General features: G+C 45.1%; 1 protein-coding gene across 1 annotated transcript; it reads left to right on the top strand.

The window, feature by feature from the left end:
- Positions 1–8,359: 8,359 nt before the first annotated feature.
- Positions 8,360–22,055, top strand: PNLIPRP1 (pancreatic lipase related protein 1). Its single transcript, XM_036898798.2, has 12 exons — positions 8,360–8,408; positions 8,957–9,111; positions 9,612–9,737; positions 11,331–11,465; positions 12,800–12,908; positions 14,433–14,552; positions 14,644–14,763; positions 16,208–16,326; positions 17,199–17,328; positions 19,195–19,303; positions 19,896–20,063; positions 21,874–22,055. Exons 1-12 carry the CDS (start codon positions 8,360–8,362, stop codon positions 21,935–21,937), a joined length of 1,404 nt encoding a protein of 467 aa, XP_036754693.1. The 3' UTR covers positions 21,938–22,055.
- Positions 22,056–22,488: the final 433 nt, after the last annotated feature.

Below are 22,488 nucleotides of genomic sequence, written 5' to 3' on the forward strand. Positions count from 1 at the left end.
TTTCCTGCCTCATGGCAGCTGCAGCTCTGACCTTCTGCTCTTCCAGGACTCTCACTGGGGAGCACCTCCTAAGGCTGTTGTATTCTCTCTGTTCTCATCTTGATTTTCCCCTCCCCTAATTTATACAGGCCACTTAGTGGTGGTAAATTCTGGAAGGTTTGAAGAGATGGTGGCAGGTTACTTCTGAAGTGGTATGAGTGATCTGCCCCTGGGAACCTCTCACTGGTCCCTTTTCTGCAGATCCCATGTCCACCCCACTGCTGGGCATGCCCTCTCAACCCCTCCAGACTCCTCTTCAGTTTCTGCCCTACTCCCGAACTCGTTATCCTACCTTCTGCAGAGAGTCTTGGCTTTATCTTGATTTCTGGTCTTGGGGATGGCAGAGTTTGGGCCTCATCTTCTCCTGCCAAAGAGGCCCATGGGACATTTTCCTAAACAAAGGCAGTTCCTTTCCTAAAAGAAATAATGATTTCCTACCTCTTCTACTTAAATATCACTTGAATCCAAACTGATTCACTTATCCCTCCTTAAAAGATTCAAAATAATTCTTTTTAGTTTGAGACACAAAGACAACAGCAACAAAAATTACCTTCAGAGAATGGAATCCACTCTAGGGTATGAATTGCACACATTTATAGCCAAGGGTCACCTCAGCATATGCACACTTGTATGCATCTTTCACTCATGTAATAAATAATAATTGGGCCTACTCTAGGCTACTTATGAAGTTTATTACCAACTTCTGGGCTCTAAGATACAGATGAGACTTTAGCCAGAGACAGCTGGACATTGTTTGCAATCCTAAACTGAACTTTTCTTTCTCAACTGCTTGGCCTTGTCTATTTCTATGTCTGTGTCAGTTGGGTCCTCTTTAAAGCAGATGACAAGATGGGATCAAATGCACAAAATATTTATTCAGGGAAATGTCTGTGAAGAATAAAAGGGGAGAAAGCAGGAGTAAGTAGTGAGAACCTTTCTTTAGACCATGACGCAGGTCCAACACTCTCTAGAAGAGGAGGGAACGGTATTAGGTAGGAAGACTCTCAGACCTCATCAGCAGTCTGACAAAGGTTCGGCCAGATTTGATGGGAAGTCGCCACATGAGGGTGGCCCTTTGCAGGAATCCTACTTCAGGCAGGAGGGGATGGGCTCTGGTACCCATGCCATGCTGTCACAGCTGGCGGAAGCCGGCAGAAGCGTGGCCTTTGTGTGAGTGCCATGGTGGGTCCAAGGGATGTAACCTGGGCTGCCAGTCGTCTCTGCTTCTGCAGCAGATTCTCCTCTGTGACTACTTCAGTGTCCCACTTTGTGCCTTTTTTGGGTTTCTCTGGAAGTGATGCTATCTTGATCACTTCCTCATTGGAACTGTATTTAAATATGTTATTTAATTTAACAAAAATTCACTACATTCCAGATACCACTCTTGGTGCTAAGAATGTAAAATAAATAAGATTCATTACTTGCCCTCCAGGAGCTGGTGATGAGGCTAGACAAAGAAAGCCATCAAACAGTGCCAGGAAGTATGAGTCATGTTGAGGGTATAAGGAGCTGGCATTTCGTTTGGACAGAGAGGCTGAGGAAAGGGGTAGGATGGAGAAAGCCTTCATAGAGGGGTCACACTGGAGCTGAGCCCTGGGAAATAAGTGGGGATGGAGGGGTCGCCAGGGGGGCACATGGTGGAAGGAGGGGAGAGAAAGCCAAGGGGCATGTCCCACAGCACGTCTCCTGGCCCACCTCTGCTTTCAGCTGCAGGTTGGAGCAAGCTCAGATTCAAACTCCGTATTAGTCAGCTCAGCCCCATAACAAAACACCACAGACTGGATGGCTTAAACAATGGAAGTTCATTACCTGGAAGGTCAGGGTTCTGGTGAGGACCTTTTCTGGCTCTCAGAGGCTGCCTTCTCTCTGCCTTCTGTCACATGGCCTTGCCTCCATGTGCATGTGTGGAGAGAGTAAGAGTGAGCTCTAGGTGTCTCTTCTTAAAAGGACACTAATCCCACTGGATCAGGGCCACCTTATGACCTCACTGAACTTTAATTACTTCCTTAGAGGCCACATCGCATGGGGGTCTGGGCTTCAACATATGAGCCAGGGCAGGGGACAGAGCGACAAACATTCAATCCAAAACAAACCGATCGTGTATCCTTGCCAGCAAGCCTGTCATTCTCTGCTTCTGCCTCAGGGCCTTCTCCAAAGCCATGGGCAGATGCAAGTGAGGCCTGAAAGCAGAGGGAAATCAGCGTCTCCAGGGGAAAACTAGAGGAGTGGAGGGGGTAGGGGCAGGGTAAGTAGCACCCCAGTCTCCCAGCCCAGGGACAGTTCCCATCTGCTCTGTCTTCAGCATCTGCTCTTGTTCCAGATTCTGCATTCAAGGGAGCTCAAGATAAGACCAGACGGTGGGCATTCCAGGAGAGGAGACCGCTGGTTTAGAGGTATGGGGCCTGCATATGGAGTGTTTGGCCAACTCCAGTTTGTTAGGGCTTGTGGGCAGTACTCAGAAAGAGGGGTTGTAGGAGCTGGGATTCGAATGGTCTTGATTAAGCATTCATTCACTCAACAAGCATGTGCTGAGCACCTACAGTGTGAGGCACTCTGCTAGGCACTGAGGACACACAGTAAACAACACTTTTAAAGGAATCCCCTATTGACTGGCACTGAGCCACTAACTGTGCACTTTTGTACAAATTAAACAGACTCAGCTGAATTAGGATAATGATTTTATTACTGTGAAACCACGTACCTCTTGCAGTGGCGGCCCGGCTCACAACTTCACCTCCATCCTTTGGGTGCATGGGGGTGGGTCCCTTTAATCAGGCCTGCCCAGTAGACCCACATCCCATTGCTAATTAACTCAGGGACAGCTCTTGATCTAACTAAGCGATAGCTTGATAATTAAGAATTCTGAGCTGAGATGCACAAAGCCTACAGCAAAATCAGGTCCAAGGCCTAAGGGATCAGAGGACCACCTGCCAAGATCTCCAGGGTCCCATTTCTTAGGTGTCCCTGGGTCCCATGGTTCAACAGCTTCATGGATTCTGTGAGATGCCCCAGTATTCTTACAATAAATCTCTCCTTTCCTTTTTTACATTTAGCTAGCCAGAATTGATTTCTGTTGCTTACAACCCAAAGAACGATAACTAACATACCTCTTAAAAAGTGACCTATGTAAATAGCTAATGTCTCTACTTCACTGTTGTTTCAGGGCTGGACTGGGGAGAATTGCCAACATACACAAGAATTTCTGATAATGGAGTTATCAAAACATAGAAACTAGGGCAGCAACCTCCATCAACATGTTACATATACATGTAATACCTTATGTCATTTAAATTTTACTCATAGAAATGTATCCCAGGATATACCATACATCCAGATAGCAAAGGTGTAATATTCATTAAGGCATTGTATTTAATAGTGAAAGATTAGAAACAACCAAAAGTTCATCAATAGATGGCTGATTAAGTAAATATCCCAAAATAAGAATACTGTGCAGCTGGTAAAAATATTGGAGCAGATCTATATGCCCTGAAGAGGAATGATTTCCAAGACAATTTTTCAAGATCAGGTTGCACAATAGTGTGTAGAATGTGTTAACCATATATATAGAAATATATATATATACACACATACATATTAAGGTATCATTGATATACAATCTTATGAAGGTTTCACATATGCAACATTGTGGTTACAACACTCACCTATATTATCAAGTCCCCCCCATAAACACCCCCTTGCAGTCACTGTCCATCAGCATACTGAGATGCTATAAAGTCACTACTAGTCTTCTCCATGCTACACTGCCACCCCCATGACCCATCTACATTATGTGTGCTAATCATAATGCCCCTTAATCCTTTTCTCCCTCCCTCCCCACCCATCCTCCCAACCCCATCTCTTTGGTAACCACTAGTCCCTTCTTAAAGTCTGTGTGTCTGCTGCTGTTTTGTTTTTTCAGTTCTGCTTTGCTGTCATGCTCCACAAATGAGGGAAATCATTTGGTACTTGTCTTTTTCCACCTGCTTATTTCACTGAGCATAATGCCCTTTAGCTCCATCCATGTTGTTGCAAATGGTAGGATTTGTTTTCTTCTTATGGCTGAATAATATTCCATTGTGTATATGTACCACATCTTCTTTATCCATTCATCTACTGATGGACACTTAGGTTGCTTCCATATCTTGGCTATTGTAAATAGTGCTGCGATAAACATAGGGGTGCATATGTGTTTTTGAATCAGGGATCTTGTTTTCTTTGGGTAAATTCCTAGGAGTGAAATTCCTGGGTCAAATGGTATTTCTATTTTGAGCTTTTTGAGGAACCTCCATATTGTGGAAAGCCAACTTTCCACAATGGCTAAACTAACTTACCTCCCCACCAGCAGTGTAGGAGGGTATCCCTTTCTCCACATCCTCGCCAGCATTTGTTGTTCCTTGTCTTTTGGATGTTGACTATCCTAACTGGTGTGAGGAAATTTCTCATTGAGGTTTTAATTTGCATTTGCCTGATAATTAGTGATGTGGAGCATCTTTTCATGTGTCTGTTAGCCATCTGAATTTCTTCTTTGGAAAAGTATCTGTTCAGATCCTCTGCCCATTTTTTAATTGGGTTATTTGCTTTTTGGGTGTTGAGGCTTGTGAGTTCTTTATATATTTTGGATGTTAACCCTTTATCAGATAAGTCATTTATGAATACATTCTCTCATACTATAGGATGCCTTTTTGTTCTACTGATGGTGTCTTTTGCTGAAAAGAAGCTTTTAGTTTGACATAGTCCCGTTTGTTCATTTTTGTTTTTGTTTCCCTTGCCCAAGGAAATGTGTTCAGGAAAAAGTTGCTCATGTTTATATTCAACATATTTTTGCCTATGTTTTCTTCTAAGAGTTTTATGGTTTCATGACTTACATTCAGGTCTTTGATCCATTTCAAGTTTACTTTTGTGTATGGAGTTAAACAATAATCCAGTTTCATTCTCTTACTTGTAGCTATTTAGTTTTGCCAACACCAGTTTTTGAAGAGGCTGTCATTTCCCCATTGTATATCCATGGCTCCTTTATCATATATTAATTGGCCATATACTTGTGGGTTTGTATCTGGGATCTCTATTCTGTTCCATTGATCTATGGGTCTGTTCTTGTGCCAGTACCAAATTGTCTTGATTACTGTGGCTTTGTAGTAGAGCTTGAAATTGGGGAGCATGATCCCCCTAGCTTTGTTCCTCCTTGTCAGGATTGCTTTGGCTCTTCAGGGTCTTTTGTGGTTCCATATGAATTTTAGAACTATTTGTTTGAGTTCATTGAAGAATGCTGTTGGTATTTTGATAAGGATTGCACTGAATCTGTATATTGCTTTAGACAGGATGGCCATTTTGACAATATTAATTCTTCTTATCCATGAGCATGGTGTATATTTCCATTTATTGGTGTCTTCTTTAATTTCTCTCATGAGTGTCTTGTAGTTTTCAGGATATAGGTCTTTCACCTCTTTGGTTAGGTTTATTCCTAGGTATTTTATTCTTTTGATGCAATTGTAAATGGAATTGTTTTCCTCCATTTATATTTTTAAATAAAAGAATATATATACACATAAAGTGTAGAATATCTCTGGAAAAACACACAAGCTTCTAGTAAGAGAATATTTTTAACTTGGATGTGTAGAGGCATATATTACCTATTTACATGAATGAATAAATATGAGTGAAATAAATTTTTTTTAGAGAAAACTATCCTTTGAATACCGATGTCCTTACCCTATAGCATCTGGAGCCCACACTCACTCTCACCACCCAACCCATGTGACTGCTGCAGATGAAACCCTCCTGCCCTGTGGGGATATTTCCACATTAACTTTGGTTACCTTTAGGTGGTTTCAACCTTTGAACCCCTGAGGCATGGGCCTTTCCCTTCTGGTGGGCATAAAGCCCACAGATGAACTTGGCAATGAGGTGAGCTGAGAGGGAAATAGGCATGGGGTCCTGACCCCTGGGCAAACTGTAACAGACCATGTAATGGTTCTTTCTCCTAAATGTCATCAGATGTTCACATTCTCCCTGCTTATCTAAAGAATGGTATCTCTTTTAAAACTGTGCTTGCTCACCTTTTACAACAATGAAATTCACTCTCAGAATAAGTATAAAATGCCAATTAACTCCATTCATGTGTATGTTCATCCTTTCATGAATCATAACTGCTTCAGTGGCAGTTATGTTTCCAGAAGCTGGGGGTATGGCCGTGACCCAAAAAGATGGGGTCTTCATGGAATTCCATTCCACAGTGGGAGAAGCATGACTGCAAACAAATAGGCAGATAAACAAGATAGATAATTATAACTTGTGGCAAGTGATCTGAAGGAAACAAATAAGGTGCTAGGGAGCAGGGGTCTTTAGGCGGTAGGAGTCTGGTGGTAAAGGGGCTTCAAGGGTGGTCAGCAGTGGCTCACTGAAGAAGGAACATTGAAGCTAATTGTTGAATGACAAGAAGAAACCGGCACAGTGGAAGCCTAGGGAAGAGAGTTTCAGGCCATGAGAATGGTAAATGCAAAGGCCTTGAGGTGGGAAAAGATTTGGCATATTCAATGGAGGCCAACGTATCCATGTGCAGAGAAAAATGTTGACACAGGAAGCAAACAGGTTGAAGAGGCAGACGTGTGACATGTTCCAACAGTTTACCTATTTGTTCACCATTGGATTATCATAAATCTCTTCCTGTGTCTGCACTGCAGTGTCGAAGAAAAGCATGAACACCTTTTGTTGTACTACAGTCTTTGTAAAGTGCTCTAGGACCTTCCTAGACCATGTGAGCAGACTTGCAGAGCTTAAATGCCTTATCACATAAGTCAACCAGATGGCTCAAGTCTGGCAGTTTAGGAAGAAATTTATTTTCTATTTTAACTTATTGTATGTAAGTATCTCCCCTTATTCTATATGGTCAGCAAGTTACATTGATAATTTACTCAAAATAACTGAATGTTCAACAATTCCTTGTTTTATTCTGTATAGTCCAGATTCAAATCCCATCTTATCACTCATTAGCTCTGTGACTTTATAGTCAATTTATTTATCTCTGTGCCTCAGTTTCCACAGCTAAAAGGAAGCAAAGAATGGTATCTACCTCATGGGGTTTTTGTAAGACTTCAATCAGGTAATACATGTACAGTGTTCTGACTGTACCTAATAAGCCTCAATAACCATTGGCTGCTGTTCTTTATTACTTCAAGTGAAGTCCTTTCCACTTTCTAAACAGGGTGACACTTCAGCCTGTACCCCAGTGGTTAGGTTATTCAGGAGTGTGAACTTTGACATGAAGGCTTATTTAACTTGGGGGTAGGGCCAGGCACCTGTGGTATTTGTCATGTGGAGACTTATCTGCCTGTTGTGTGAACTGACCAAGCTGCTCACAGATGCACAGGTCTGTGGGTAATTCATGATGGTATCACATGGGCCTAGTCTCATAGGACAGGTGTGCGAACTTCAGAAGGTCTGGGGAAACTCAACAGACGTGACATGGTTTGGTGACAAGACATGGTCTGCTGACGTGGGCTTTAAGGCACTCCTGAACCCAGCTATTCAAAATTATAGTGGGTAATGTAACAGTTGCTGTTGCTCTAAACCATTATGCTTTATGTTGGTGCATTACCTACTTGAAGATACCTGTAACAGGTAGTTTACGGGAATTGTGCGCAGAGACTATTGGGCTGTTGAATGTCCCCAGAGCTCATGTGCTTGGTCGCTACTAGACTGCCAGAGAGAGACAGACAGAGAGAGAGAGAGAGACAGACAGAGAGAGAAGACACACTGAGAGAGACAGAGAGAAGAGGTTTTCTTAGTCACTTCCCTTTGCTTTCAGCTATTCCGGGGCACTTCCATCTATTCTGAGTGAGAACTACTACCCTCCTCGTGAGAGTTTGCCACTGCGTCCTTCCTGGGAGGCATAAACTACTTGGTAACAAAATAGAGAACTGGAAAGTGGAGGCCACTTGGCTCATAATTACATGCACAGGTACATAGGGCCATTTCACCCCTTTTAATCAAGCCTTCTTTCATCTCCCAGACTTGGGAAGATTTGACCCTATTATTAATCTTGTTTTGTGTGTTTGTGCAGATTAAAATATTAAGTGCACACAGCATGCCCTATCTTCACCTGGTGTTTCCTTGGAGCAGTGTCCAAATGATAAGGCTCCACTATAAAAGTCAGCCTGGGCACTTGATCCAGAGGGAAGGGATGCCTGGGACGCCCGACAGGGTAAGTTACCGTTGCTGGTCTCCCACCAGTGGTGAAGCAGACAGCCTTGAATTCCTGAGAGGCTTTGCTCATTGCTCTGCTCATGTTTGGTGAGGCTGAGCATGTCTGAATTTATTGTAGATGGTGACCATCTGGACAATTGCCTTTTTTCTGCTGGGAGCAGTCCAAGGTAAGAAACACACCTGCCCCTCAGGAAGGGCTTAAATGCAGCACCCGCACCTTGGCCAGAGAAAGCCTTAGCTGAGGCCGGACTTCCAGCAGCTCCAGACAACTCCAAGGTTCCAGAGAGAGGCGGTTGGGGTTCACACTCCACCCTGGGGAGGAGGCAGTTGGAGGGGACCCACTTCAGAGCATCTCCCATGGCCTACCTTTGTGCCCAGGATGCGCTAGGCCAGACTTCACTAGGTAAAGCATTAAACAGCTGCCAGGGTTAACATGCTGACCAGTGCCCATGAACACACTGCTCAGATAAATACCTGAGGAGCTGGGGATGAAACACGGAGCTTTTAAGTCTTGATGGTGGTTCTGAGCAGAAGCACAAATGCTGTCTCTGAGGGATTAGGTGGGGGAGGTCCCAGATCATCCGGTGGGCACAAGGCAGGCGGGTGGGGTTTCCCCATCATCTTCGGACTCTCCCCAGGCAGGGGAGTGAAGGCCTGGCATCCCAGAGCCCAGCTCGGGAGCTCAGCCTCCAGCAGAGTCCCCCCATCTCTACAGGAAAGGAAGTGTGCTATGGTGACATCGGGTGCTTTTCCGATGCTGAGCCTTGGGCGGGGACTGCCATCAGGCCCCTGAAAATTCTCCCCTGGAGCCCAGAGAAGATTGGCACCCGCTTCCAGCTCTACACCAATAAGAACCCCAACAGCTTCCAAGTGAGACCTCTGTCATGTTAATGTCATGGTAACTGGGCAAGGGGCTGTGCCCACCGGCAAACCAGGAGTTCCTTGCCTCTGTACCGGCTTCTTCCGCTGTGCTCCATCCCTCCCCATCCCTCCAGCTGCCCCCAGGCCTGGTCAGACCTGGAAAGACTAGGTCTTCAGTAAAATGTTGGCTTGGATGAATGAATGGTTCGCATCTGTTAGAAGCTCTGGTGGTGTGTGTGATTCTGGTCTGGGGCAAAGAGCTGACTGTCTAACAACAACCCTATGGAAGATAAGACTGTGAGCACGATCCAGAACCCAAGGGGGACATGATTCCTGATGTAGGGAGGTGGGACAGGGAAAGGGGAGTCAGGGTGGGCTTCACAGAAGAGGTGGCTTTTGTACAAAGCTTTGAAGGGTCATGGCATTGGGACAGGCAAAGATGGAGAAGGGAGAAGCAGGCCAGAGTGGCCGAGCTACAAAAACGTGTTCCCTTTCTGCATTTGTCACAGATTCTCCTTCCCACTGATCCGTCAACAATTGAGGCATCAAATTTCCAAATGGACAAGAAGACACACTTCATCATCCATGGCTTCATAGACAAGGGAGATGATAACTGGCTGCTGGAAATGTGCCAGGTAGGGCTGGCTGCAGTGACCGTGGCCTGCTCTGTAGACCACTGCCACAGCTGGTCACTGAGTCTCTAGGTCCTGTAAGCAAACACAGAAAATGAGCTCAGAAACAGGGAATCCATACATATGGGGCACCTTTAAGCAATGGCTCTCTTAATGAAAATAAAATATCACTTCCACATTTCTGGGCTACAACTATAGCCTGAAGTAATGACGTTCACTATGTGAACAAACAATTCCACCCTCTCATCTCTGGTTAAATCAAGACCAAAGATTGTCCACTTCCATTTACAGTGAATACTTTGTATTCACTGTAAATGAGGGGTTATGTTCTTTTTATTCAAGTCTTTCCCACATCCCTGAGAGTCAGAGATAAATTGCTCTGACCATTTATTTGAGAAATGGAGAACGATGATTGACAGGGTGACTATCAGGCCAGGATAGAAAATGCCCAAAGTACATGTAAGAAAACCTCTGTTGGTCAGACGGACACACAACAGAAGAACGCACTCACATGTACACACACAGGCACAGGTGCACAAACACAAATATGCACACAATATACCATCACCCTTTTTATAATGTGTGCACTGATTCAACCTATTTTTGTGACACCTAAAGATGCCTGAGCAGCCTGTCTTCCACACACACTAACTCTGACCTATAATGTCAACAAGAAGTTATAAACCCAGAAAATAAAAGTCATTCTACATTTGTCCTTAGTGTACTGGGCATCTAACTCTTCATATTTCTGTTCTCATCGTTAATAAGTATCTTAATGCATAAACAGTAAGATACAGTTTATACCCTAAATTCTCCAGGTCTTAAAAGGTTCCTCAAGGTAGATTCAAAAAGTCCTGAGAAAAAACTCAGTATCTCCAAATGTGTGATCACACATATTAGTATCACATATGTGAGGTGATTCTAAGTGGATTTTAAATTTGTAGTACCAGTTAAACTTATGTTGCTCATATGTGTTGCTCAGCAGAACTTTTAAAGATACATTAGTTCCTTTGACATCTGGGAAGAAGTCTTCCTTTTAGAATTCTTCAATCTCTTTTAAATCAGTGCAGTTTTATTTTTCAAATGTCTGCAGTGTGTGTTTCTTCCATAAAATAATGTGTTATCCTAATTGTAAAAATATTGACACTTCCTTAGGAAATGCCCAGCAGACAAGGTGAAAAGCCCACTAATTCCAAGGATCCCTAACGGTCAAAGCCACAGAGTCATGCAGACTCTGGCCACCAGAGGACGCACTTGAGACCTTTTGTTTTCAAAGTAGGGCCCTTTTAATGATGCGACCTCACCTCATCAACCTTAGTGAATTTGGTTAGAGAAAACCAGAGGGTGGCCTGCTTTTAATTAATCTACAAGCTAGAGAGGAAGTCGGTTTTTCTTTCTTATAGCATTCATCCCAAGGGATAACTCCTAACTGACAACACGATTCCCACCAAAGTCTAGTTTATGTCAGGGCCCCAGCTAGGAAAAGGCAGAAGGACAGGCAGCAGTAACTGTCAGAAACCGTTTCTGAGCCCCGGCTGGATGTGGTTTCCCGTCGTTCTCTGATAACGCCCTGGTGTCTTGTCTCTCCAACACCAGAACATGTTCAAGGTGGAGGAGGTGAACTGCATCTGTGTGGACTGGAGGAAGGGTGCCCAAACCACCTACACGCAAGCCGCCAACAACGTGCGGGTGGTGGGCGCCCAGGTGGCCCAGATGCTCGGCATGCTGTCGGTGAGTCTTGGCAGGCTGGGCTGGTGACCAGACAAGCAGCACCCACCGTCTGTGTTGGGGAAAGAGGTGGCTGGGAGTTACATACCTAAGGAGAAATAGAAAGAGTTGATGTTTTTCTCAGTCTTACTCCTAAACCTCTGAAATCTGCCTGAATAATAACACATCAGTGGAAGAAAAAACAGTAATAGCTGATACTTTAGGAGGTGGGGAATTTTATTATCATCTTCAATTGACATTTAAGAAAACTGAGGCCCAGAAAGGTTGACTAGTTTGCCCAAAAGATCACAGAACAGGTAGATACAAGAGTTATCTTTGGGCCCAAGATCATCTGCTCCAAGGCCCCCCACTATGCCAGGAGGGCTCCCAGTCAGGCAGACTGCAGCACCTCCAGGGAGAGACGACTGAAACCAAAGGGCAGCACATGGAGTTGGCCCGTGCCAGCTACACTGACCTGTTGATGTTAGGACATGTTTTCTGCTGCAGTCAGTTCAGCTGTTCTGCCTGCCTTCGTCTTTCTTTTTAGCTAATTCAATAAGACTTTAATTTTTTAAATTTAAGTCACTAATTCTTTGTGACTATTTTCTACACCAGACCAAGACCCCAGCCATTTCTGCCTTATAGCTAAAGAGTCTATGCAAGAACAGAGTGGCTCTAACCACTCTGCGTCACAGAGTTTTTACTAGGCCCTGTGGACCAATAAATGAGTACATGCGGGTGAACATCTCTGAGACCAACATGTGCAAACACGTCATCCCTCTATGTTGTTTATTTGCTCATCCAATATTCTGGGGGCACAGTGTCAGGAGCTCTGCTAGGAGGTGGAGAGGATGGTTGAGGTCCCAGGTCCTGGAAAAGCCTGTGGTGAAGGCTTACAATGACGATAGAGTGTGATTAGCCTTCTGATGGGGGGGACTCCAGACTTTATGGGAGCACATCATGGGGCAGTTATTCCACACCAGAGGGCTGGGAGGATTACGGATGTTTCCCAGGACATGGAATCTAAGTTGGGAGCTAACGGCTGGGCTGTGTCACTGTGAGCTCGGCAAGTGGCTGGGGAGATGAGCAACAACAGGAAAGGTTATCCAAACCAGACCCAGAGGCAGGAGAATTCAATGTATTTGAGGGCCTGAAATTTCCACAGAGGGTTTGGCTAGACTAGTCTAGGAAAATAGGTGTTGAGTCAAGAAAGCTCTGAAGCCCTCGAAATGAGTTAGGGCTTGATCCTGAGCGTGGTGGGAGCCTTGGACGGTTTTCAGAGAGGAGTAATATGTTAGGTTTGCATGTTACAAAAACCGGAACCCAAAAATGTCCTGAAAATGGTCTTCCCTCTCCAGACAAACTACAGCTACTCACCTTCCCAAGTCCACCTCATTGGCCACAGCCTAGGAGCCCATGTGGCTGGAGAAGCAGGGCGCAGGACCCCAGGCCTGGGCAGGATTACAGGTAACACCAGTAGCCCCCGAACATGGTGCAAGTCTGCATCCCAGCTAGAAGCTGCCCAAAGGAGTCTGTCCCCTCAGAGGTGGCAGAGCTAGTTAGAGCCTTCCAGAACATTTCAGGAAGCTCATCTTTGTGGCAGGGGAGGTGGTGGCTTGGTGACTTTGTTTCCCTTTGCTTCTCTTTGCTTCTTCTACTCTGTGCCTGTCCCCCCTCTCTGGAGCCAAGTTCCCCGGCAATGTGGGCCTCTCAGCAGGCCTGAGCACCCAGGAAATGCAGAGGAAGGCTAGCATGAACTTGAGCAAACATAATTAAGGCAGGTCCATATCGTCAATTCTTTTTGGCCTGTTGTTCAAATCAAAGGCAGAACAGAACATGAAAATTATGCTCCCATTGTCTCTGCTGGTAGAAAGCTAGCAACCATCAAGTCAAAAGTATCCTTGTAACCCAAGCAAAGCCTTTAACTTAAAATAGCATGTTCTGTATCTATAAAATACATTCATAATAATGTACTACTGCGATCATTATTATAAGCATAGATTGAAAGCCTACCTATCCCAAATGCTGCGCAAAGTGCTTTACGTTGTCTCATTTCATCTTGAGAACTGAAGAAACAGGCTCAGAGAGGTGAGGAACTTGCCCAGGATCCCACAGCAAACCAGTGAACTGAGATTCAAACCCAGTTCTGCTGTCATTTGGCTCAAGCAAGTCTCTACCCCATAAGAACTCCCTGTATTATTTACAAAAGACAATTACATTTATGCCATTCAGCTGCTCTGACCAAACCTTCAAAAAATTATTGACAAATCCAGGAGCCCTGATAAGAAGGAAATAAAATCAGGATGAAGCATTAATAATAAATGTTTTACTTATCTACCCAGGACAATATGCAAGGCACTGTGCTAAGTGCTATATATCATCTCATTTTAATCTCATTCTAACCATGTTATTAGCCCAATTTTATAAATGGGGAAATAGAGGCACAAAAAAATATGTCAACTGATTCACCCAAGGTCATGCAACTTGCCCAAGAAATACCTGAATAGGGATTTGGAGTCAAGCAGCCTAGTCCCAGAATCTGTTCTCGATTATTATATAATACTACTGTACCCCTTGTTCTTCAAACTTGGGAAAAGAAAGAGAATGTTGGAAGATATAATAAAGACTATATGTAAAGAATATAAAAGATGTACAAGTAAATGGTAGAATCTGATGTGGAAAAAAATCCTTACTCAAACAAAATCTGCATCTCTTTGCTCATCTGTCCTTCTTTCTCTGTGCCACTGAAGCCCTCTTATAATAAGCCCCCAAGATGATGCAGCCATGAGCAGGTACAGTTATGTTTTAACCAGGAGAGCCATGCATTGAGACTCTGTGCCCCATATTTCAATATCCAGGGCCATGGCACTGTATAACTGTAGGGTATGGTTTCCCCTGAATTGGGCAACACACAGCCTGGGCAACTACACCTTGTCCTGCTGTCACCTACAGCCAGACCTGGTGTTCTGCAGCACTGCCTTTCTCTCTCAGGGTTGGATCCTGTAGAAGCGAGTTTCCAGGGCACTCCTGAAGAGGTTCATCTGGATCCCTCTGATGCTGACTTTGTTGATGTGATACACACGGATGCAGCTCCCCTGATCCCATTCGTGGGTAAGCCCCCAAGGTGCTACAGCCAGGAGCAGGTACAGTTATGTTTTAACCAGGAGAGCTACGCATATCATTGCTGTTCCAAACATTTCAGGGTTTGGATCGAGCCAACTGATGGGTCACCTCGACTTCTTCCCTAACGGAGGAGAGCAGATGCCAGGATGCAAGAAGAATCTCCTGTCACAGATTGTGGACCTTGACGGCATCTGGGAAGGTAAAGCCAGAGCACAGCCAGGCATCACTCCCTTGGGGTGAGCAGAGCCTTCCCACAGCAAATCTTAAATATAAAAGCACATGGCTCTTCAAAAATATACAATTTTCTCTTCTAGACCTTATTTTTGAAAAATAGAGTTATATATTATTTGTTGTATCCACTCTTCTGATTTTGAACTTCCTTAAAACACTGTTATGGATGCCCTGGAACATACAAGAAACAGGGAATTTAACCATTGGCTTAAAGCCATAACTTCAACAATCAACTGGTAGTTACCTAACGAAGAAAGGAAATACCATAAAAGTAAGCATCCTAGCTCTACACAAGAGAATATTCCTGCCAATTTTTCCTTGGGAATCAGTAATATGGCTCAAGCTTATGTAGCTGGCCTCAATTCTGCAGCCAAAATGAGAATGTGCCCAGTCATTTCCATGGCTAAGCCATTTGCATAAGAATCCCCACTCTATGTTGGGTCAGCAATGAGACTAGATTGCAGCTAAGGACAATCAGAGTGAAAACTGTGCTATTCAAGGTGGTTGTTCCTTATCATTCCTTGAGCATTCCTGGGACAAACGGCCTCCTTCAGATACAGCTTTGATTCTGTATCTAATAAGGTCAAAGGATCTTGGGTAGATGACCATTCCAGCCAAACTCATCATTTGGTACCACACAGGTTAAAACCCTTTGTGGTCTGACCACATGACCTAAGTAAACATTTTTATTGAATTTAGTCAAATTGGCTCAGTGAGTATGGATGCCATCAAAGCAAATAGTAAGGATGTGGACTTAGTGTTAGTCTTGGACAGCCTCACGAGGGTTTGCATAGACAGGGTAGCCGAAACTCTCCATTAGCAATGACCAAGCAGTCCCGGCCACGTCAGGAAGGGGTGCCGTGACATCTGTCACTAGGCAGGAGTTGTGATGGTCGGGAGCGAGACACTATAAGAGTGAGGGAGCCACTGGAAGCTATTCAACACCCCCTTTTTATTTGCCTAATCACAGGAAAATGTCCTTGTCCTGGTTCTGTTTTGCCTTGTCTGGGAGGTCATGTCACATCCGTTGTGTTTTTAAAGACCTCCAGCCCGGTGCCTGGGTTACTGGGCTCAAGCCCTGGATGGCCTTGGGTTTAATTCCAGCACTGTCATTTCCCATCTGTAATCTGTGAACCTGAAGCTGTACTCTATGGATCTTAGGGATGGTGTGGAACCCTCCTTCTAGGAAAGGTGAGGGTTACAAGGACAACATATGTAACGTGCTAGGAGCATTGCCTGGCACACAGAAGGCCCCCTCTGTATGTTAACTGCCTTTATTGTGCCTGGATTTGCAACTCATCTTTTATTTCTGAAAATGTCCCACTTTGGAACCAACCCACTTGGAGAGAGAGGCAGAGAAGCTGTCACAGCCCCCTGACCGCCTGTGCCCACTTCCTCATCTGCTTCCCCAGGAACCCGGGACTTTGTGGCTTGCAATCACCTGAGGAGCTACAAGTATTACTCAGAGAGTATCCTGAACCCCGACGGGTTTGCAGCGTACCCCTGTGCCTCCTACAAGGCCTTCGAGTCTGTAAGCTGTTGTCCCACTGTGGGACTGCTGTCCGGCTGTTTGGGATTTGCAGTACCTCTCACTGGTTTCTGACCATCCAAACTTGTTTGCATTGCCCCCCTGAGTTCATGGTCCTGTGAAGTGAAGAATGAGAACACTTCAGGCAGGAGGAGGCTAAAAGTCTAGAGGAGTCACTTGCGTGAAGCAGATTGGAGAACCGAAGAGAAGAGCATCAGATCAGTGATCTAGCAAGGCTTCCTGAGGAGGCCATGTTTGGATCTGGCTTGGAAAATCAAAGTTTAGAAGAAAGAGAAGGAGTGCACATTTCTGACAAGGGCAGGGCAAGAACAGAAAGTATGTGAGAGAAGAATTCACCCACCTGAGAGAAGGGCAGGTGGATGCCAGGCTGGGCGTAAGCCCCTGGCAGCAAGAGGAGAGATGGGAGAAGTGATAGGTGGGAGCCTGCTATTCTAGCGCATGAGAGCCAGTGCACGGCTCACCCCAGCTCCACACTCAGCGACAGCATGTTGGCAGCCTGAAGTTGGCTACAGTCAGTATTTATGCCACAGAAGCTGGTCAATGGTAATCAGGGCTTTTTGTCCCGGAGTCAGCTGTAACTCGTGTACCAGCGCATCACTCTATGGAAGGCATAACTGCGCTAACCTGGTGCCCAGACATCAGTATTTTCTAAAGGTCTCCAAGTAATTCTAATGTCATGTGTATCAGGCTTGGGAACCCTGTCATGGAGGAAGGTGATTTAGAGATCATCTACGCCAATCCCCTTCCTGATAGAAATGGGGAAATTCAGACTGTAGGAAAATTGCTCCCCTAGATGGGTGGATCATAAAAAGACAAATTCACACCTTACCGCCTGATCTGTCTCTTCTCATTAGAACAAGTGCTTCCCCTGTCCGGCTGAAGGATGCCCACAGATGGGCCACTATGCTGATAAATTTGCTGCCAAGAAAAGTGAAGAGGAACAGAGATTTTTCTTGAACACAGGAGATTCCAGCAATTTTGCTCGTAAGTTGCCTTTTGGCTTTCTTGCCCAGGTAAAGAAAAGTTTCTGTTACACATGAAGGGCTTGTCCCTAACCGGCAATATTTGTGGGCACATTTTGATTATCTTAGTGAAAAGACACATTCACCCAAATGATCCCATTAAAGACTCAACTGAGGATTTGGAGAGTTTTTATTTCTTCCATTTTATTTCTATGGCATGAAATGAGTGGAAGCAGATAGCATAATAATGGGATAATAATGGGGTAATAGTAATTTGCATTTCCCTGTGGCTATCTACCCTGAATTTTTACAACTCCACAGTTCATTGTTCTTTTCATTTTTAAGATTATGTCACATGAATCTGTTCTAGTCATTCAACAAAAATTCATTTGGTAACAGTTCTTTGCTGGGCAGGGCTGCTTACAACTTCAATCCCCCCTTTCCCCACCCCTATCCATGCATCCCTGGTGCCTGAGGGCTGCCTTTCTGGGAGAGGGTGGGTAGGAGTCAGAAAGGGGTGATTTCTCTAAAAAAATCTGCTGAATGGACTGGGACACAGTGTAGAGACGGGGCATGATTGGAGCACATCATGCCAACCTGCCCTACGCTAGCTCCCTAAGATGCTGCACTGCAAGAAAGAGACTGTGTTTAATGGAAATGCATAAAATTGTACAAGTCTTATATTGTTTTTGCAGTCATGTCTGTTGATGTATCAGCTCTGTGAGTTCTGATAGATAGTCATGTCTATCATCTTTACAATAAAGATATAGAACCTTTCCATCACGACATACATTTTTTTAAAAAGACATTGACTCATCAATCCTCCCACTGATGTATAGATGCATGAAATACTTGCCCATATTTTAAAAGAACAAATTACACATTCCAAAATCATGTATTCCTTCCTCAACCCACGTTTATTTGGGGGCCACACACTGTGCTAGACACCGGAGGTGCAGAAATGGACAAGACACTCTATGCATGAAATTTACAGCTCAGCAGAGAAGATGAAACTGAGCAGGCAGCCTCACGGTGCTGGGCTTGCCAGGTTGCTACTTTGGCATGGGGACAGAGGCCCTGGCCCTGGCCAGAGGAAGGGACAGCCACAACATCTCTGAGGATGTGGAGGACAAGCAGGAGTTTAGACAAAAGATGTGCATGTGTTTATGTATGTGTGTGTGTGTGTGTGCGTGTGTATGTATGTGAATTTTGGATGTGACTATTTGTATGCATGTGTGAGTACATATGTGAGTGTGTGGTTACACGTGTGCAGGTTTGTGTATTTGTGTGTGTGCTCATGGGGCACTGAGACAGCTCTCCAGGTATAAATCTGGGGAGTAATGAGCCCTGCATCCAGTGTCTGGGTGCTGCCTGGGATGCTGGGGAGCAGAGATAAGACACAGACCCTGCCCTTGAGGTGCTCCCAGGACAGCACCCCTGAGCTAACTTGCCTAACACGGGGACAAGCTCTTGTTCTTTCTCTTTGCACTTTATCCCATAGTACTGCCAGTCTAGGGCAGAGTCGTCCAACAGTTTTCTGCAATGATGGAAATGTTCCGTGCTGACCAATGTGTTCCAGTAGCCACATGTAGCAATTTAGCACTTAAAATATGGCTAGTAAAAGAGAAATTAATTTGTAACTGTATTTAATTTTAATTTCAATTTAAGCCACCACATGTGGCTAGTGGCCCCTTTACTAGGCAGTGCAAGTTAAGAGGGGAACCCAGCTAGATACATGCATATTTCTCTTTATAGCCTAGCTTATGTTGTTGATCAACAGGTAGAATTTCTTGTCCTTTGGTCTCTCAGTGTAAGGGGCAGAAACCTGAGATACGGGTCAAATATTTTGTGCATAAATAAATGGAACTCGTTTCTATCTCCTGTGCAGGCTGGAGATACGGAGTTTCTGTAACATTGTCTGGAAGAACAGTAACTGGTGAGGTAAAAGTTGCTTTGTTTGGAGATAAAGGAAACACTCACCAATTTGACATCTTCAGGTAAATTTACTTTTTTTGCACCACATCTCACTTGATGATATATACAGCCTTGAATTCAAATTCATGCTGAAATTCTTATCTTCTTTTTATCAGTGGATTTTAAATTATTTACGTGATGCAGTGAATTAATTTCACATCTCTACTAACAATTTTTCTTTTCTCTATTATAAATCCTGGCATTTAGATCTTTCTCTTTGAACAGATCAGATTTTTAAAAACAAATCCAATACAACATCAGATAAATGTTTTATGATTAGCATAGTAACTAACACACACTTGTTGTGTTAAACTAAGTGGACAGCTTGTTACTATACAAATGATTCTGCCAGAAAAAAAATGTGAAGGAATTATATAGATTTCTATAAGAAAATTTTGAGAACAAATTAACTTGAGTTTAAGGGAACAATATTTAAACAATAGTTTGAGGCTGCCCACATATATAAGCTGGCTTTTCCATTTCTCCATCCTTTACTTGAGAGCTAGTTTGGAAAAACAATCTCAGTAATCTAGAGCAGAAGAGAGTGACATGGCCTTATATAGTCATTATAACTTGTTTCTATACATGGCTCTGTTTCTATTTCTTTATTTCAAGGGGGATTATCATACCAGGCTCCACCCATTCCAATGAGTTTGACGCAGAGATCGATATTGGGACAATTGAGAAAGTCAAGTTTCTTTGGAATAACCACGTGGTAAACCCAACCTTGCCCAAAGTGGGTGCTTCCAAGATCACTGTGCAAATGGGAGAGGAGAGAAGAGTGTATGTATCTTTGCTGGCTTGTGCCTACATATGGCTGTAGAAATTCATGTTTGTAATGAAAACTCACCTCAGAAAGTCAGTGTTGGCTCAGCCAGAAAAGCCAAGACAACATACCATCTGGGGCCCTTTCTTCCCAGGCAAACAAACAATAAGGAATGTGAAACATTTCCACTGGGGTTCACAGCACTGCCTGTGAGGGGTACAGAAGATATGACCCTGCCTTCAAGGAAAACTAAGGAGGGAAAATGAGAAAGACCAGCAAGAAAGAATTTCTGAAGGGCATGAGGTTATAAGCATTGGCTAGAAGGTGGCTACCATTTAAAGAGGGGAAAATAGGAGAAATTTCAGGATAAGAAAAGGAAAAAGTGATTTCAGCAAAAGGTATAAAATCTGACATAGGACAGGAGAGAGTGAAGTATCAGTAGTTGCAGAACCTTCATCCTGACTAGTAGTGGCTTTGCTGTAGCACTTGAAAGGAAGCAGAGTAGTGACTGGAGGTGGCAAGGAAACTGTCCCCCAGAATTGGACCCCAAGTCTGGCCATCAGAACACTCCTGGTGTGGCTTTGTTGGGAAGGGGATCCTGGGCTCTTAGTCACTGACTGTCTTGAAGTTTGGGAGGTTAGGTGGGGTCACTAAACTTGGGTCTCAGGGAATGTCCCTCCTCCGGGCAGGAAGGATGGGTGGGCAGACTTCACAGCCACATCTCATCAGACTGCATCACCTCTGTGAGGTCCTTTCTATCCCTGTGAACCAGGGAGGGCAGAAGAGCTGGCCCAGCCGAGTGGTCATGCAAACAATGGTCCTCTCAGCTAGAGCACAGCACGGAGGAGGCCGGGTTGGGGGAGCCCTGTGCATGCTGGAGGTGTGGCCAAGTCCTCCCATGCCTGGGCCATGAGGGATCTGGACTGGGAAGGGCTCATGGATAAGGGGGAGAGGGAGGGTGGGCAGGGCCCAGGATGCAGAGAACTTGGGTGAGGCTGAGAACCCCGTGCTCTTGGAATAACCCCAATGATCACCATTTACAGCTGCATTGCCTTTATTATTAATTGTAAAGCTTTTGTTCATTTATTCTTATGAGAGGTTGCATTATTGACATGAGATTCTCAGATAACCTCGGGAAGGAGCCATGCCTTCTACAGATGCAGACACCAGGGTGACCAGCCCCACATCACCCCGAAGGCAGGGAGGGGGACCCAGGGAATGTCAGGTCCACTGATGCCAGGTCTGAAGGCACCGTCAAGGGAGGTTTGAACTGTGACCCTGCCACGGAAGATGTGGAAGATGGCATCAGACAGGCCTGTAGCTGCATCTTGGTGCTTCCACTAATTTGCTGAGAGCCCACTGTGCGTCAGCTTCCTCTCCTGCCATGTAGGACTCAGAATACCTCCTCACACATGTGTTGTGAGGATGAAGTTGGCATAAGTGGATCACTTAGCATCCTTTCCTGCAGCTGTTAAGAACTCCATATATTATGGCTACTGTAATGCTGCATCGGTCCCGAGGGTGCCTGAGCCAAGAGTGAGCCATCTGTAAACCGATCACTGTGTTTGTGGAGGGCCAGGAGCCCACAGTGCTGCCAGCCAGAAGACCCAGAGACCAGGGGCCATCTGAGCAGCAGCCAGCCTTGTCCCAGGGCCTGGCCACCTGTCAAGCCCTGAGACTCTCAGTTCTCCAGTAACTGGTTGAACCTCCAACCCTAGGGCTTCCCGTGTTCCTTTGAATTGGAAGTCAGCAATTATTTGTTCTTAATAACTCAACTCTCCACGCAGAGATGTCCCGCACTCTGAAAGCCTTCATTTTTCTCCCCAGGTATGACTTCTGCAGTGAAGGCACCGTGAAGGAGGATGTCCTGCTCACCCTCACGCCCTGTTAAAGCCCAGGCGCAGCGCGGCCTCTGGGGCACACCCATAAAACCCACCGGTGCATCTGTCTACTCCCAGCGTCTGTCTCTGTGTCAGCAGGCCCCTGTGGGGACATTAAAAGTGGAATGTTTAAAAATGTCCAGAGCATTTCCATGTATTTGGGTTTCCTGCCATTGAACTGACATCACACACCCTTTTCTCCCAACTTCCTTGATCCTCATGCCCGCTGTCTTCCCCTCACCTGAAGGGGAGCATGAGACAGCAGAACTGGAGTGTGGGTGCCCAGGGGCCTCCACAGAGCCGTTAGCCCCACCCTCAACCAGTGGGATGTGGACTCCAAAAACACCTCCGAACACCGGCGGTGTGCCGGGCACCAGGGCAAGAGGGCAGCAGCCTTCAACTCAGTCTTCCAGGCGAGCACAGAAGTAGAGAGCCCAGCACCTCAGCAAAAGCTGCTACGTCTCATAGGTTCAAACAGCAAGGCATGTCCCAGGACAGGGTGGCCTGGAGGCGGGAGGAGCAAGACGGGGAAGGAGCCATGGCGTGGCCTACTGGTTCTAGG

The sequence above is a fragment of the Manis pentadactyla genome, chromosome 8 (assembly GCF_030020395.1).
Source record: "Manis pentadactyla isolate mManPen7 chromosome 8, mManPen7.hap1, whole genome shotgun sequence".
NCBI classification, from domain to species: domain Eukaryota; kingdom Metazoa; phylum Chordata; class Mammalia; order Pholidota; family Manidae; genus Manis; species Manis pentadactyla.

What these genes read in the sequence shown, in the direction of transcription:
- PNLIPRP1 (XM_036898798.2), top strand. Translation starts at nt 8,360, where the DNA reads ATGGTGACCATCTGGACAATTGCCTTTTTTCTGCTGGGAGCAGTCCAA. An exon ending in TCTGCTGGGAGCAGTCCAAG is followed by an intron (nt 8,409 to 8,956) that starts GTAAGAAACACA and finishes CCATCTCTACAG; the next exon opens with GAAAGGAAGTGTGCTATGGT. An exon ending in AGATGCTCGGCATGCTGTCG is followed by an intron (nt 11,466 to 12,799) that starts GTGAGTCTTGGC and finishes TTCCCTCTCCAG; the next exon opens with ACAAACTACAGCTACTCACC.